At 35.5% G+C, this 14172-nt stretch overlaps 1 protein-coding gene across 1 annotated transcript; it reads left to right on the top strand.

The window, feature by feature from the left end:
- Positions 1-1062: 1062 nt before the first annotated feature.
- Positions 1063-14165, top strand: LOC127636655 (vacuolar protein sorting-associated protein 37B-like). The gene is made up of 4 exons (XM_052117314.1): positions 1063-1227; positions 6305-6476; positions 10270-10340; positions 11565-14165. Exons 1-4 carry the CDS (start codon positions 1114-1116, stop codon positions 11940-11942), a joined length of 735 nt encoding a protein of 244 aa, XP_051973274.1. The 5' UTR covers positions 1063-1113; the 3' UTR covers positions 11943-14165.
- The last annotated feature ends 7 nt before the right edge of the window (positions 14166-14172 follow it).

Here is a 14172-nt window from a genome sequence, read left to right as displayed (position 1 = left end):
CATATAAGGAATATGTATTAACATACAGTAAATATTAATTAATTCTATGTATTATTTCTATTGATTTGTATATCAATATTCAATATTTACATATACAAATGGGAATAATGTGTATTAATATGAATAATAGATTAATACAAATTTACTTAAATAATATAAATAATACATTAATGCAAATTAATGACAAAAAATATTTTTGGCAGAAAGAAGCTTACTATGGAGTCAATAGAAAAGATTAGACAAATTATATACAGTACTTTGTCTTAAACAGGATTTTAGTGTTTGTAACCTTAAAGTATATGTGTGAATTTCATTTCACAATAGAATTTGATTTAAAAAGAAACAAGTAAACATTTATATAATTTAAATCATATATCAATATCCTCAAATATATATTTATTTATTTGAGGATATTAATCACACAATATGTGTGTAGTGTGTGTATGTATATGTATGTATGTATATATATATATATATATATATATATATATATATATATATATATATATATATATAAATAAACACACACACACACAAGAGACAATAAATAATGTTTATTAGCATAAATAATACATTGATACTAATTAATTTGAATTATTTCAGCTGATTTATATATAATAGAATATTTATATATACATATGGAATTGATATATATATATATATATATATATATATATATATATATATATATATATATATATAATACAAATTAATATTTAATAACCAGTTATATACACATTTTCTTAAAATAACATAAAAACACTTAAGTCCTATTTAAGCAGGCTTTCCTTGTAAGTTTTACAGCAGAATTTCTGATTTACATAAAAAGACATAAACATTTATATAACATATATGTATATATTTATATCCTCCAATATTAAATATTCTTACAAATAATAATTTTATTATTATATCTGCATGAGTGAAAGTAAATAGAATCGTTAAAAATAGATCTGTGATCCATAAATGGCCCCTTGACGTCGCATAAACGTCCATGTGCGTGACGTCACGTCCATTTACTCACGCTGACTTAACGGGAATTACTCGTCTTCCGGTCGAGGAACAAACACTAAAGGCTTCCTGCGGCAGCGGAGAGACACAATAACAAACGCCATGGGAGAAATGTCCGGCTTTGAGAACAGATTTAACACTTATTCCACCGCACAGCTGAACGAACTGCTGGAGGACGATGACAAGCTCCGCGAAATTGTCCGGGAAATGGATGAGGTGGGTGTTAGCCATGAAAGACTCATTTATATCCGGGATTATAAACAGAATTTCCTTCCCACCATTGACAGTGAGTGTGTAAACAGTGACAGGTGTCTGGGGTTTGACATTTCACTGTTTTCATGAGAATCTCTTGTTTTATGTTACTTGGTTGTGATATGAAATAATAAGAACTGAACGTTTGACTATAACTATTGATTTATTAGAAAGTGTTGTAGAAAGAGTATAGGTAGGAACGTATAAATAGTGCAATACTTCATAATGGAGGCAGTTTTAATCTTGTGCTCTTATATAATAAAGATAAAATGCTGTAAATGTGATATGGAGGCTGGTTTTATTTTGAGCATAAACAAACAGGAGTGAAGCATGCTGATCTCTTCTGTACTGACTGGCAAAATCCAGAAGCAATTCAGCCATTTCATTATTGGATTTACAAGTCCTGATATTCCTGTATGATAATATGATTTTAGTGTTGCATGTACTATAGTGTATTGTTTTGCCCCTCTAGAAACACTTTGTTGTAAAAAGCGATGAATAAGACACATGTGGGATTTGTTTGTATTGTTGTTTATTTATCATTTATACATAATTTTATTCATTTAGAAAAACGTGCATTGTTTGACAATTATTGTTTTAATTTTGTTTGGAGAGGCTTTGGGACACTAGGAGACGTTTTGCACACTATGATAAATTAATATTGTAATGCTATACATTTTGACTGCACTTTTTGTCATTTTATTCGTTATTTGTTTCAATCATATTGTTGATAACACTTTACAGTAAGGTTCCATTTGTTAACATTAGTTAAAGAGCATCTATTATGGTTTTTCAAAAATGACATTTCATGTAGTGTGTTATATTTAAGTTAAGTTATTTGTGAATGTAAAAAAAGTCTGCAAAGTTTAAAAAATCAAAGAGCACGACTAAATGGATTTATTGACTTCCAAAAGAATGAACCGATTCTGAACACCTGAAATGTGTCGTTAGTAATTCCAGACTTACTTTCTGTACTAACCTACGTAATTTGGTAGCAAAAAACCCACCTCTGGTCTTCATTGGCTGCTCACAAACAGCTTTGACCCGCCCTCAAACGAGCTGTTTTTGACGCTGGGGAAAAAAACGGTAATGCTGTAATTTAAATTATGAGCAAATGTAAGTGTTTTTTGACCTTGGATGCATGTAAATCTGTTGTATGAGAACTTGTGCCTAATTTAGTTTAAGTTTCAAAACCATAATAGGTGCACTTTAACATGAAACAATGAACAAAACGTTTACAGCATTAGAGGTCGACTGGTATATCGGTTTTGATGATTAATCGGCACCAATAACAGATATGTTGATCTATCGGTTATCAGCAAAAACCCATACTGACAGTTTATCCCTGTTGCATCTGGTGCTGGAGTAGCTGGGAAGGGTCCGCTCTCATTATAAAGTATTAGAGCGGTCTCTAGAGATGAAATAAAAATCACTTCACTGATGCCTTGTGGTGTTTGTTTTGACACGTGAGACTACATTCTGCATGGAGAGGAACATTTAAGATGCGTATTTAAAACATCAACAACGAAAATGTATGTATACAGTACACGTTGTCATATCATTATAAAGTAATTCATTTGTTGACTAGATGTTGCATTAGTAGAGAACAGCACTATGTTTTCTGACAAGGCTGAGAGGACACTAACATTAAAGCTAACCTCGAGCTGTTAGAACAATGTAACAAAAATACAGGCAAGTCCTACCCAAATGTTTAAATGTCAAGATTGTTACCATCTATATGTATTCGTTTATATCATCTGGTCACATTCATTAGCCAGCTATGTTGCATATTTAAAGCTAGCTTAAGCAAATTCATATCTTCATGCAGCCCAGAGAAACGTATAAACCAGAAACGCATCTGATTTCAATTAAAAAAATTTTTATCCTCACTGTATTAAGATGACTTCAGGTCAATCACATTTTTATGCTAATAAAGGCTAGACACTGTGTAACAAATACAGTTTAGCAGAAAGCAGGTGTATCAATATACTTTTAAAATTATTTTTAATTAGACATATCATCTAACAAAACAGCGCTGCCGCACAAGATGCTGAATAAACAAAAACAAAAGGAAACAAAATGTTCGTCTAGCACACGTTTACATAGAAAAAAAAATGGATGGTTGCAAAATTGTTTGGTTTGAAGGTGGAGGTCTTTGGCCATAGCATCTTGCTCTCTTATAAGCGTTTCTCAGATTAAGCAATGAGTTGTTTAAATTCTTTGTCAGGAAAGACGTTCAACTTGGAAATGTGTCTAACACCTGTTTCTGATTGCAGTAAGCACTGGGGAGAGCGAAATGAGGAACCACGCCAGAGGTGATGAGAGAGTCACGCTTCAACCGCCAAAGTTGTTTGTGTGAATGCTGAAAAGCTATTCTTGAGTTATATTTTATTAAAGACAAACCTTTTGAGTTGAATTCTCACGTTTCTCATTTCCTCCTTTCACACCACAATGAACTCCTATACGCTGGTGATGAAACCCAGGATTGGAGGAAATATACGCCAGCATGGAGTCCTCACCGTGGGCGGAAGTCATCAAGTCCCTTGCCAGTATGCATCACGTGCAACATCAGGCCCCGCTTGAGCTGCGCCAGGACCAGGAGGTCCATGCGATCTGGAGCTTACTGCATCAGCAGAAACCCCTGGCCGTGACCCCGGACACAGCAGCCCCCATGCTTCTGGTTGCCCTCATGAAAATGGGGGCAGAAGATGATCCGGAGGCATTCTTGGACCTGTTTGAGAGAACGGCTCAGAGCTGGCCGCATGCTCAGTGGGCAGCCAGACCCATTGTTGTCCAGGGAAGCCCAGCTCACGGTGCATCAACAACCGGCGGCAAGTATCCTGGTGTATGATGATCTGAGGAAGACCATCCTTCAGCGGGTCAGGTGCAGCCCAGAACCGCTACGACAACACTTCCGTTCAATGAAGATGGACGTGCGCGGTTGCAATTTTGCCTTCATTCAACAGCTCCAGGATACCTGCCGGAAGTGGCTCTTGGCTGAGGACTGTGAAGCCGAGGGAGTCATTGATCTTGTGGTGCTGGAACAGCTTATCCGTCATCTGCTGAAAGAAACAGCGGAGTGGGTCCAAATGGCTGAGGACCATATGTTGGCATATCAGAGTTCGGAAGAGCCCTCCCACTCTCTCTCTCCTTCTCTCTTTCCCCCTCCTCTCTCCTCTCACTCTGTCCCTTTGTTACAGCCAATCCCGGTTCCCCAGAAGCGTGGAAATGTACCGCCGAAGCTGGCTCCCCTTTCAGGGGGGATTTCCTTGCCGCCAATGGCCCCGATGTCTTTTCGCTCTCCCCCTCAGGTGGTTCAACCCGCTGACACAGGTGCGGGCGTAATGGCTGGGCCAGCCTGCTGGAGTTGCGGGAATCCAGGCATTTCCAGGAGCTGGGAACATTGATCCGGGTCCCCAACACTCCATGGGCTGCCCGAGCCAGAGCATACAGAATACCATGAGCGTCAAGAGGAGTTAAACATCAGTGTTTAACTCTAGTGGATACTGGCTGGAATCAGACCACTTTACACCAATGTTTGGTTCAAGACGAGGCTTTGGGCACAGGTAAAAGGGTGAGGTGTGTGCATGGGGATATTCACAATTATCATGTATTGACAATCATCATTATATTTCGAGGGCAAAAGCATAGAGTGGAGGCTGTGGCTATTTCCCGCCTCACACATCCACTAATTATGGGAAATAATTGGCCAGAATTTAAAACTTTATTATAGGGAATTTGTAATGATGGGTCCTGTGAGAAAATTGCTAGATGTGAAATGTGTGATACCTTGGCAGGAGAGGTTGTATCGAGTGATGCAGGATGTGTGAATTCTGAAAGAACACTATGCGCATGTGCGGCCAACACAAAATGAATGAATCACTCTCTGAGACTACTCGTTCTTCTGAGCCATAAAAGATTCGTTCAAAATGAATGACCCATCACTAAGAGACATATAATATCAAAATATATATATATATATATTTTTTTTCCAGCAGTTTCTAAGGCTGAGAGTATCAGAATTGATTATAATCTATATATCATTAAAAAATACAAAATACAATTTTCTTTACAATGATATCAAACACTTTTTTTGGGATATGCCATTGAAACAGGAAATCTTTCAAATCACCTTCAGAGCTAAAGGGTTAATGTTCATTTCTGCCTATGCTAATACATTTTATCTTTATGTTACCACTTGTTAATGCATTTTGAATGAACATGAACAAACAATGATCAACTGACCAAATGTAAACTTACATTGACCAAGATTAATTAATGTTGTAAATGTTTTATATATATGTGTGTGTATATATATATATATAAATGGTGTTCTTTGTAAGTTCATGTTACCTAATGCATTATCTAATATTTACAAAAAGGTACCTTATTGTAAAGTGTTACCCAATTTTGAAATTAAGCTTGTTACCCCTTTATTCATATATCATTTCATTTTAGAATATGTAAAATGTACATTTCTATATGTATTTTTCTTTATTTGTTATGCCTATTAACTTGTTAATTGTTATGCTTATTTTAATAATAAAAAAGTACCACTTTAAGATTACATACTAATATTAGTTAATGAGCTAATCATGAACAATTTATTTTTAGAGCATTTATTAGCCTCTGTTAATGTAAGTTAATAAAAATACAATTGTTCATAGTGCATTAACTAATGTTAACTTACACTGATTTTGATTTACAGCATTTATTAATCTTAATGTTCATTTCAACATATAGTTAAAAAGTTTTGTTCAGTGTTAGTTCATGTTAACTAATATTGCTAACAAATGGAACCTTATTGTAGTGTTACCATTAAAAACATAATAATTAGTGTAATTAGTGTAAGCAGAACCCAGTTTCCATTGGTTTCCTTTATATAATTATCTTGGTGTGGTCAGGATGAGTCAAAGCTGACACAAGAACATGAGTGCATTTTAATTGAAGCTTTATTTAGAAAGGTTATATGCCTAATTATTTCCATAAAAGAGCAAGAGTCCGTTTCCTCACATTTTGATTCATGTTATTGTGATCACAGATGCAAGAAATGCAACAGAATAAAGAGTTGACGATTGCCAGTAATCGTAGTCTGGCGGAGCAGAACCTCGGCCTGCATCCCGAACTTGACCATCAGAAGATTCAGCTGACCAAACGCTACAGCTGGTTACAAGAGCTACATGAGTCCTATCAGCTCCGCAAGTCTACGCTAGGTGAGATGTAAACTTTAACCATGACCTTTAATTACACAATCGATTAGGCATGAATACATATGTTTATTATTTAGTCAATTCAAACTATTACAAATATTACAGTAGAGGTGGGAAAATAAAGTAGAACATTGCTCTGTAATCCAAACTTTTTGTTGTTGTCTTTGCAAACATGCCAGTGAACAGGTTTGGTCACGTACTGTAGCACCTCCTTTCTAAATTACACCATTCTAGGCCAACACGTGGCCGCACTATGATGTCATCATCAGAAATATATTTATCAGCAGCCTATCAAATCTGAGTTGTTTACGCTAGTTCTCTACATTGCTGAATCACGGTAGATAGGGAATTCAACTGCAAGCGGATGTAACAAATACATTTACAACAACAAGTATTTTTTGAGCATGTCTGATGTTATGAGAGCGGCGGTCGGTCAGTACACGTGCGCACAGGCGCGGTCTGTCAATCAAATCATCTCATTTGAGTTACTCAACACACTGCGAATCTGTCCAACCTCTTAAATAGCTCATCAGAGATATGTTATCGTCATGACAACAGTATTTACAGTATAACAAGAAAAAAAAATCCTGCGTTGATAAGCCTTAACGCAATGCTTTTCAGTGGTCCGTGTTACTCCGGCGCTAAACACATCTATATAACTCGTCACTGAATGACTTTGGTGCTAATACTCTTGATTTTGAACACATCTCTGGTGTATGTGATGTTGAACAGAACTGCTCTATAACAGAAAATCAAACCGTTATGTCTAAATAAATGACTAAATGGGAGAGTTCACCCAAAATGTAAATTCTCTCATTATTTACTCACCCTCATGCCATTTCAGATGTGTATGACTTTCTTTCTTCTGCAGAACAAAAAATAAGATTTTTAGAAGAATAGCTCGGCTCTGTAGGTCCATACAGTGCAAGTGAATTGTGGAAAGAACTTTGAAGCTCAAAAAAGCACATAAATGTAACTCATCAGACTCGCATGGATAAATCTGTCTACAGAAGTGTTATTTTAGTCCTTTTGTACTATAAATCTCCAATTTAACATCTGTAACACGTGGCACCTGCTCACATCTAAAAGCCAAGAACTTAAATATTGATTTGTCTCTCATCCACAGAGCCTAGATATTTTTTTCTAAATAATCATAATTTGTCTTCAGCAGAAGATAGTTATACACATATAAGATGGCATGAAGGTGAGTAAATGATGAGAGAATTTTCATTTTTAGGAGTATTTTTGAACTATCCCATTAACTAACATTCCTACATTCTTAATATAAACATGTTAACTTCTAAATGTGATATAACACACACACACTTGAAGTCAGAAGTTTACATACACTTAGGTTGAAGTCATTAAAAAAAATGTTTAACCACTCCACAGATTTAATATTAGCAAACTAGTTTTGGCAAGTCTACTTTGTGCATGACACGAGTAATTTTTCCATCAACTGAAGTTTACATACACAAGTTAACTGTGCCTTTAAGCAGCTTGGAAAATTCCAGAAAATTAGGTCAAGCCTTTACAAAATTAGCTTCTGATAGGAGGTGTACTGAATTGGAGGTGTACCTTTTGGATGTATTTTAAGGTCACCTTCAAACTCTGTGCCTCTTTGCTTGACATCATGGGAAAAAAGAAATCAGCCAAGACCTCAGAAAAAAAAATTGTGGACCTCCACAAATCTGGTTCATCCTTGTGAGCAATTTCCAAATGCCTGAAGGTACCACGTTCATCTGTACAAACAACAGTATGCAAGTATAAACACCATGGAATCACGCAGCCATCATACCTCTCAGGAAGCAGACTCATTCTGTCTCCTAGAGATGAACGTAATTTGGTGTGAAAAGTGCAACTCAATCCCAGAACCACAAAAAAGGACCTTGTGAAGATGCTGGAGGAAACAGGTAGACAAGTATCTATATCCACAGTAAAACGAGTCCTATATTGACATAACCTGAAAGGCTGCTCAGCAAGGAAGGAGCCACTGCTCCAAAACCATCATAAAAAAGCCAAACTACAGACTACACTACCTTGCAAGTGCACATGGGGACAAAGATCTTACTTTTTGGAGAAATGTCCTCTGGTCTGATGAAACAAAAATGTAACTGTCTGGCCATAATGACCATCGTTTTGTTTGGAGGAAAAAGGTTGAGGCTTGCAAGCCGAAGAACACCATCCCAACCATAAAGCATGGGGGTGGAAAATTGTGTGGATGTATTGAAGCAGCATCTCAAGACTTCGGCCAGGAAGTTAAAGCTCAGTCGCAAATGGGTCGTTCAAATGGACAATGACCCCAAGCATGCCTCCAAAGTTGTGGCAAAATGGTTTAAGGACAACAAAGTCAAGGTATTGGAGTGGCCATCACAAAGCCCTGACCTAAATCTGATAGACAATTTGTTGGCAGAACTGAAAAGCATGTGCAACCTGACCCAGTTACACCAGTTCTGTCTGAAGCAATGGGCCAAAATCCTAGCAACTTATTTTGAGAAGCTTTTGGAGGGCTACCCAAAACGTTTGACCCTTTAAGTTAAATAATTTAAAGGTAATGCTACCAAAAAATAACAAAGTGTATGTAAAATTCCGACCCACTGGGAATCTACGATTAAATGTAAGGAATTTAATGTTTTTTTTTAAATGTATTTGGCTAAGGTGTATGTAAACTTCTATATATAAAATCATACAAATTAAGAGTGTGGCCCTCGAGGGTACAGGGATCCAGGTTTGTGGCCCGTAACCTTACAGAAGTTGAGAAGCCCTGAACTACACACTGATTATGTGCTTGGTTCATATCACTTTGTAGTTTGTATCATGCTCCATATTTATCCAGTGTTCTCCATACATTTAGAAACCATGTATTTGGTCTTATCACATTTTATCCCTTGACAACTAGATGAAGTAAAGGGAACTGAGCAAAGGTTTAAAAGCAAGTATGTTTATCATGGTCAGTAGGGTACAGCAGATAGACTACAGTTACTCTGATAAAAAAGAAGACCTGAACAACTACAAAGAGAAATTAAACTCATGAATTAATATTAGAAAGCACATAAAGGTTTACTCACTACTTCACAATGCAGGGAGTGTTTTAAGTTTCTAAACCGGCTGCCTTTATGGTTTTATTTGGTTGCCATCAGGGACAGTTTACAATGACAGTAGTGTTTTTATAAAACCAATGCAAAATGTTACTGTTTACAGCAGGGTCTCAGATTTCTGCTGTCACGTGAGTAGGACAGAAAGTATTAAGTTATAAATAGTTTATGGTGATTTCTTTGTTTGACAGTGAGCCCATTAGAGTCAATAGAAATGTTTAGAATGTTGTATTACTCATACAATTTATGCAATATGTACTGTATATGGCAAAATATGTTATATATAAATATCCACATTTTCTGTATGCTTTGAATACCTGTTTTCCTACTACATATGCACAACTTTCAGTGTGAAGAATGAACCAGACATGATATGAACCTTGATTTTTAAAATCTTTTGTGTCAAATAGAATTAGTTACAAAGTAATTAGTTACAGTAATATATATATATATATATACCTTTTAGTCAAAAGCATTACATTTAAAATTATTGTAATCAGATTACAGTTACTGACTTTCAATGAAAGTACATGACTTGCACTAAAGTTTATGTATAATAGATTTAAAATATTAAATCATATGAATGTCTGTTAGTGTTCCTATGACAGGTGATGGAAGTGTGACAATGAATGAAAATATACCAGTAGATATTTAGAATTTGAGCGGAATTACAAACACTTTTAAATTGGATCATGTTTCAGGAAGCAGTTCACTGGACACGTTGCTGGCTCTTTTGCAAACTGAGGGAGCCAAGATTGAGGAAGAAACAGAGGTAACGAAACCAAATTCTTAAAAAGCAAACGAAACAAAAAACATATTTTTAGAATGTTTGGGGTTCAATGCAGGTTAAGATGAATCAACAGCATATCTGGCATAATGTTAATTCCCACAAAAATGATTTTAACTCATCCCTTGTTTATTAAATTTTTTTATTTATTTTTTTAATTCAGGGAGGCACTTACTATGGATGTGAATAGTGCAGGTCCATTTTAAAAGTATAGTCACAGGACAAACATTTTGCAGGTTGACATAATTTCAGTATAATAAAATCACTTATTACATGGCTGCCTGGAATACTCTATTCTGATTGTTCAATGATGCCATCTAGCGGTCTGATATTTCTCTGGAACCACCGCACATTGTCGTATCGGACCGCTCATCTGGGTATCTGACCCATTTTTCCTGCTTTTTGCATCACTCTGCGATCTCTACAAGTAAGCTAATAATATAATTTGAACTCAAATAAATGTTTCATGTGCATTTTATTTATTTGGCAAGTAGTCTTGTAATAAGATGCATACTAAGCCATCAGAATTTAATTAATTAAAAAATAGACAACTGAATTACACATTTTAATCCAAATCAATATTTCATTCCCATCTATTTGTTAATTTGGCAAGTAGTCTTGTAATAGGCTGAATAATGAGGAGTCAGATTTCATAAAATAAATACCAACAGAACGACGCAAACCTCAGGTGGGATTTAGCGGTTCAGCCAATTCTTTCTTCTCAAATTCCATAATTTCACCACAAATCAATTATGTATTTTTCATGTATTTATTTTTTTGGTTAGTAACTGTGTAATAAACGGGATAAAGCCCTTCAGAGTGATTAGGATCCTGACGCGAAGCAGACTTTACATTATCGCTTACATACTAACCCTATCTGTGTGAAGTTATATCCAATAATGGAATTTACACATAAGCGATTTCATCACACTAAAACCATTTTAACACGTATATGGTTTATGTCTTGTGGCTATATTTTTAAAACTGTGTGTATTTGACTGTTTATGGACTGGACCCATTCACATGCATTGTAAGTGCCTCACTGTAACTTTTAATAAAAGACGAAAGGATGATTACATTTTTTTTTTTTAATTTGTGGAAATCAAAATTGCTGTCGATTGAGCTCAATTTGTATTGAACCCGGAACATTTCTTAACACCAGTCATTGAAGCTTTTGCAATGCCCAAAAAATCCTCCTTTGTTTCGTAGAACATGGCTGATTCGTTCTTGGGTGGAACTTTATCTCTGGATAGCTTTATTGATGACTACCAGAGCAAGAGAAAACTGGCCCACCTGAGGCGTGTGAAGATTGATAAGCTACAGGAGACAGTGTTAAAAGATGTCCAGGTTCCTCAGGGATCCTCTAATGGTTCTTCACAACCTCCGGAAACTTCCAGCTCCTCCACACCCTTCCAAGGCCTTTCTAATGGTTCTCCAGCCCATGTTAAAGCTACACCAACATCTCAGCCATTGCCTTTGTCCTACCCCTTGCCAAACATGGTACCTTCATATTCATGTCCATTCCCACCACTCCCTCAAGGACCTGGCACTGGTCTTCCCCCAAGGGCGGGTTTTATAATGCAATGATTTTCTGTTCCCTAAACCTTTCCATTAGAATGTGAAATGTTTTTTGTTTTTTTCATTAGATGCACTTTGATCTGATACAGGTTTGGGTTCTTGACCTATTTGCTGGCCCACACAGAATATGAGCTCGCAGTCTTCTGCAAAACGCCTGTCATTCTCAAAGTTCACAACATTGTCTACAACTTGTGAATGCTTATTTAATAGTTTGGCCAATTTGATCTTGCCTTCAGCTATCAATAAGAGTATTACTCTCTGCTCGAACACTTTTTGCCATAATTAAAGTTAAATTGTGTAATATTTTTAGATGATAAATAATTTCTCCTATCCTTGTTAATATGCAGCGACTATAAGTAAGCCATTTGTAGGTTGATTTCCCTAAAAAGTGTAGACACTTTGGCTCTGTTTGTTTGAGCATCTCTACCAACCTGATGTAACAATGTTGACTAAACCAGTGGTGTGAGATAGTGGCGGGGTTATCAGTTTGTCTAAACAATATCAGGTGGGAGAGGCATCTGGAAACTTTTTAAAAATATATATTTTTGAAATTCCATTTGGTGACGCTTGTGTTGCGGAAATTACTCGCTTCATTTTAGTTCACCAAAAATTAAACTTCTCTCAGCATTTACTCATCCTATGCCATCCCAGATGTGTATGACTGTCTTCTGCAGAACACAAACACTTTTCAGATGTGAAAGTGAAACTAAAAAGGCACCGCATGTGACTATCTGATGTGAAAGAGGAGATGTATAGCAATAAAATATATATATAAAAAAAAGATTATAAAAAAATTAAATCTTGATCTGTTTCTAACCCACACCTTTCTCACATGCTTTTGAAGATATAGATTTAGCCACTTGAGTCTTATAAGTTACTTTTATGCTGCTTTAATCTGCTTTTTGGACCTTCAGATTTCTGGCCACCTTTCACTTGCAATGTATGGACCTACAGAGCTGAGATCATGGTTTGCATTCAACAGAAAGAAGTCATACACATCTGGGATGGCATATAGGTGTGTAAATGTTTAGAGAGTAAATTATCCCTTAAATTTTTGCAGATTTTCCATCATAATCAGAGCAGAAAACATGGTAAAAGTGTGCAGGTTCCATTAGGGCTTGCCAATTTGTTAACAATGTAATATTAATGTCAGTGTTTGTTTGAATAACATAAATATGCAGTTTAACTTTAATATCCATTTCAGATTATGATGATAACTTTATAATTTTACAAATTTAAGACATCAAAACCTTTCATTTAAAAATAGTATTGTAAATAACTTACATTACAAAATGGGGAATATTGCATTTCTCTGTAAAAATGCCTATATTTGATCAAAACGTATAGCAAAACAGATGTTAAAGGATGCAAATAGTACATATGCACATGCAAGACTGAGAACTTATTGTGTACTTTTGTATTTGTGTGGAAACCTCCTTTTGTCATTGGAATGATAAGGCTATATTGATATTTTGGATTTCTGGTTTAAAACTAACCAGCAACCAAAGATGCACTCCATCTTTTCCATGAACACTCCGTAAAGGCTGTTTTGGGACTAAAACCTTAAATTACTTAAATAACAGTTTTTTATTTTTCTTTATGTAAACATTCAATGTTTAACTATACCTGTGGCATTAACAGACCAGCCTGACAAATAGGTCAGCCTTTCTTAGTTATAATCAGACTAGTTATCCAATCCTTAAACCTTTTCACTGTTTTCTTGGAAAAACAACTACCACATTAAATATTATAAGATATTAATATTAAAATAATTTGGATGCTCTTTTTACAACATTTCCAACATGTGAAGTCAACTATTTTGGCATTTCTTGTTGGAATCTTGTCTTTGCAGAAAAGTGCAGGTACTTTGATGTAAAACTGTTGTCATGCTGGGCTGTGACAATTCTTGAGCATTTTTATAAGAAGGATGTTATTATGCAAGTTTGCAAAGTTAGGAAGTCAATTACACTGCTGTAAGTAAGGGTAAAAAAAAAAAAATCAAATGTGCCTTGCAACGAAGAAAACAAGTGACATTTATTGAAGAAGAAAGCATTTAATCATGCTTAACTTTGTTTGAAGCCATCAACATCTTTTTGTTACTGACGAAAATTATTTTGAACAACTGTTTAATCTATAGTGTAATATCCTGTAACACTCCTTATGTAACGTATATTGTAATTGTTTGATTAGTGGTTATTAGTGTGTAGATTTTTTAAATGCTGATTAATAAATGCCTAAA

Source organism: Xyrauchen texanus, chromosome 44, assembly GCF_025860055.1.
Source record: "Xyrauchen texanus isolate HMW12.3.18 chromosome 44, RBS_HiC_50CHRs, whole genome shotgun sequence".
Taxonomy (NCBI): Eukaryota; Metazoa; Chordata; class Actinopteri; order Cypriniformes; family Catostomidae; genus Xyrauchen; species Xyrauchen texanus.
Note: the sequence above shows the minus strand (reverse complement) of the source record. Positions and strands in the feature narration are given on the sequence as shown.

Coding starts and splice junctions, on each gene's coding strand:
- LOC127636655 (XM_052117314.1), top strand. CDS start 1,114: ATGGGAGAAATGTCCGGCTTTGAGAACAGATTTAACACTTATTCCACC. Junction 1,228..6,304: donor TTGTCCGGGAAATGGATGAG/GTGGGTGTTAGC, acceptor TTGTGATCACAG/ATGCAAGAAATGCAACAGAA. Junction 6,477..10,269: donor GCTCCGCAAGTCTACGCTAG/GTGAGATGTAAA, acceptor ATCATGTTTCAG/GAAGCAGTTCACTGGACACG.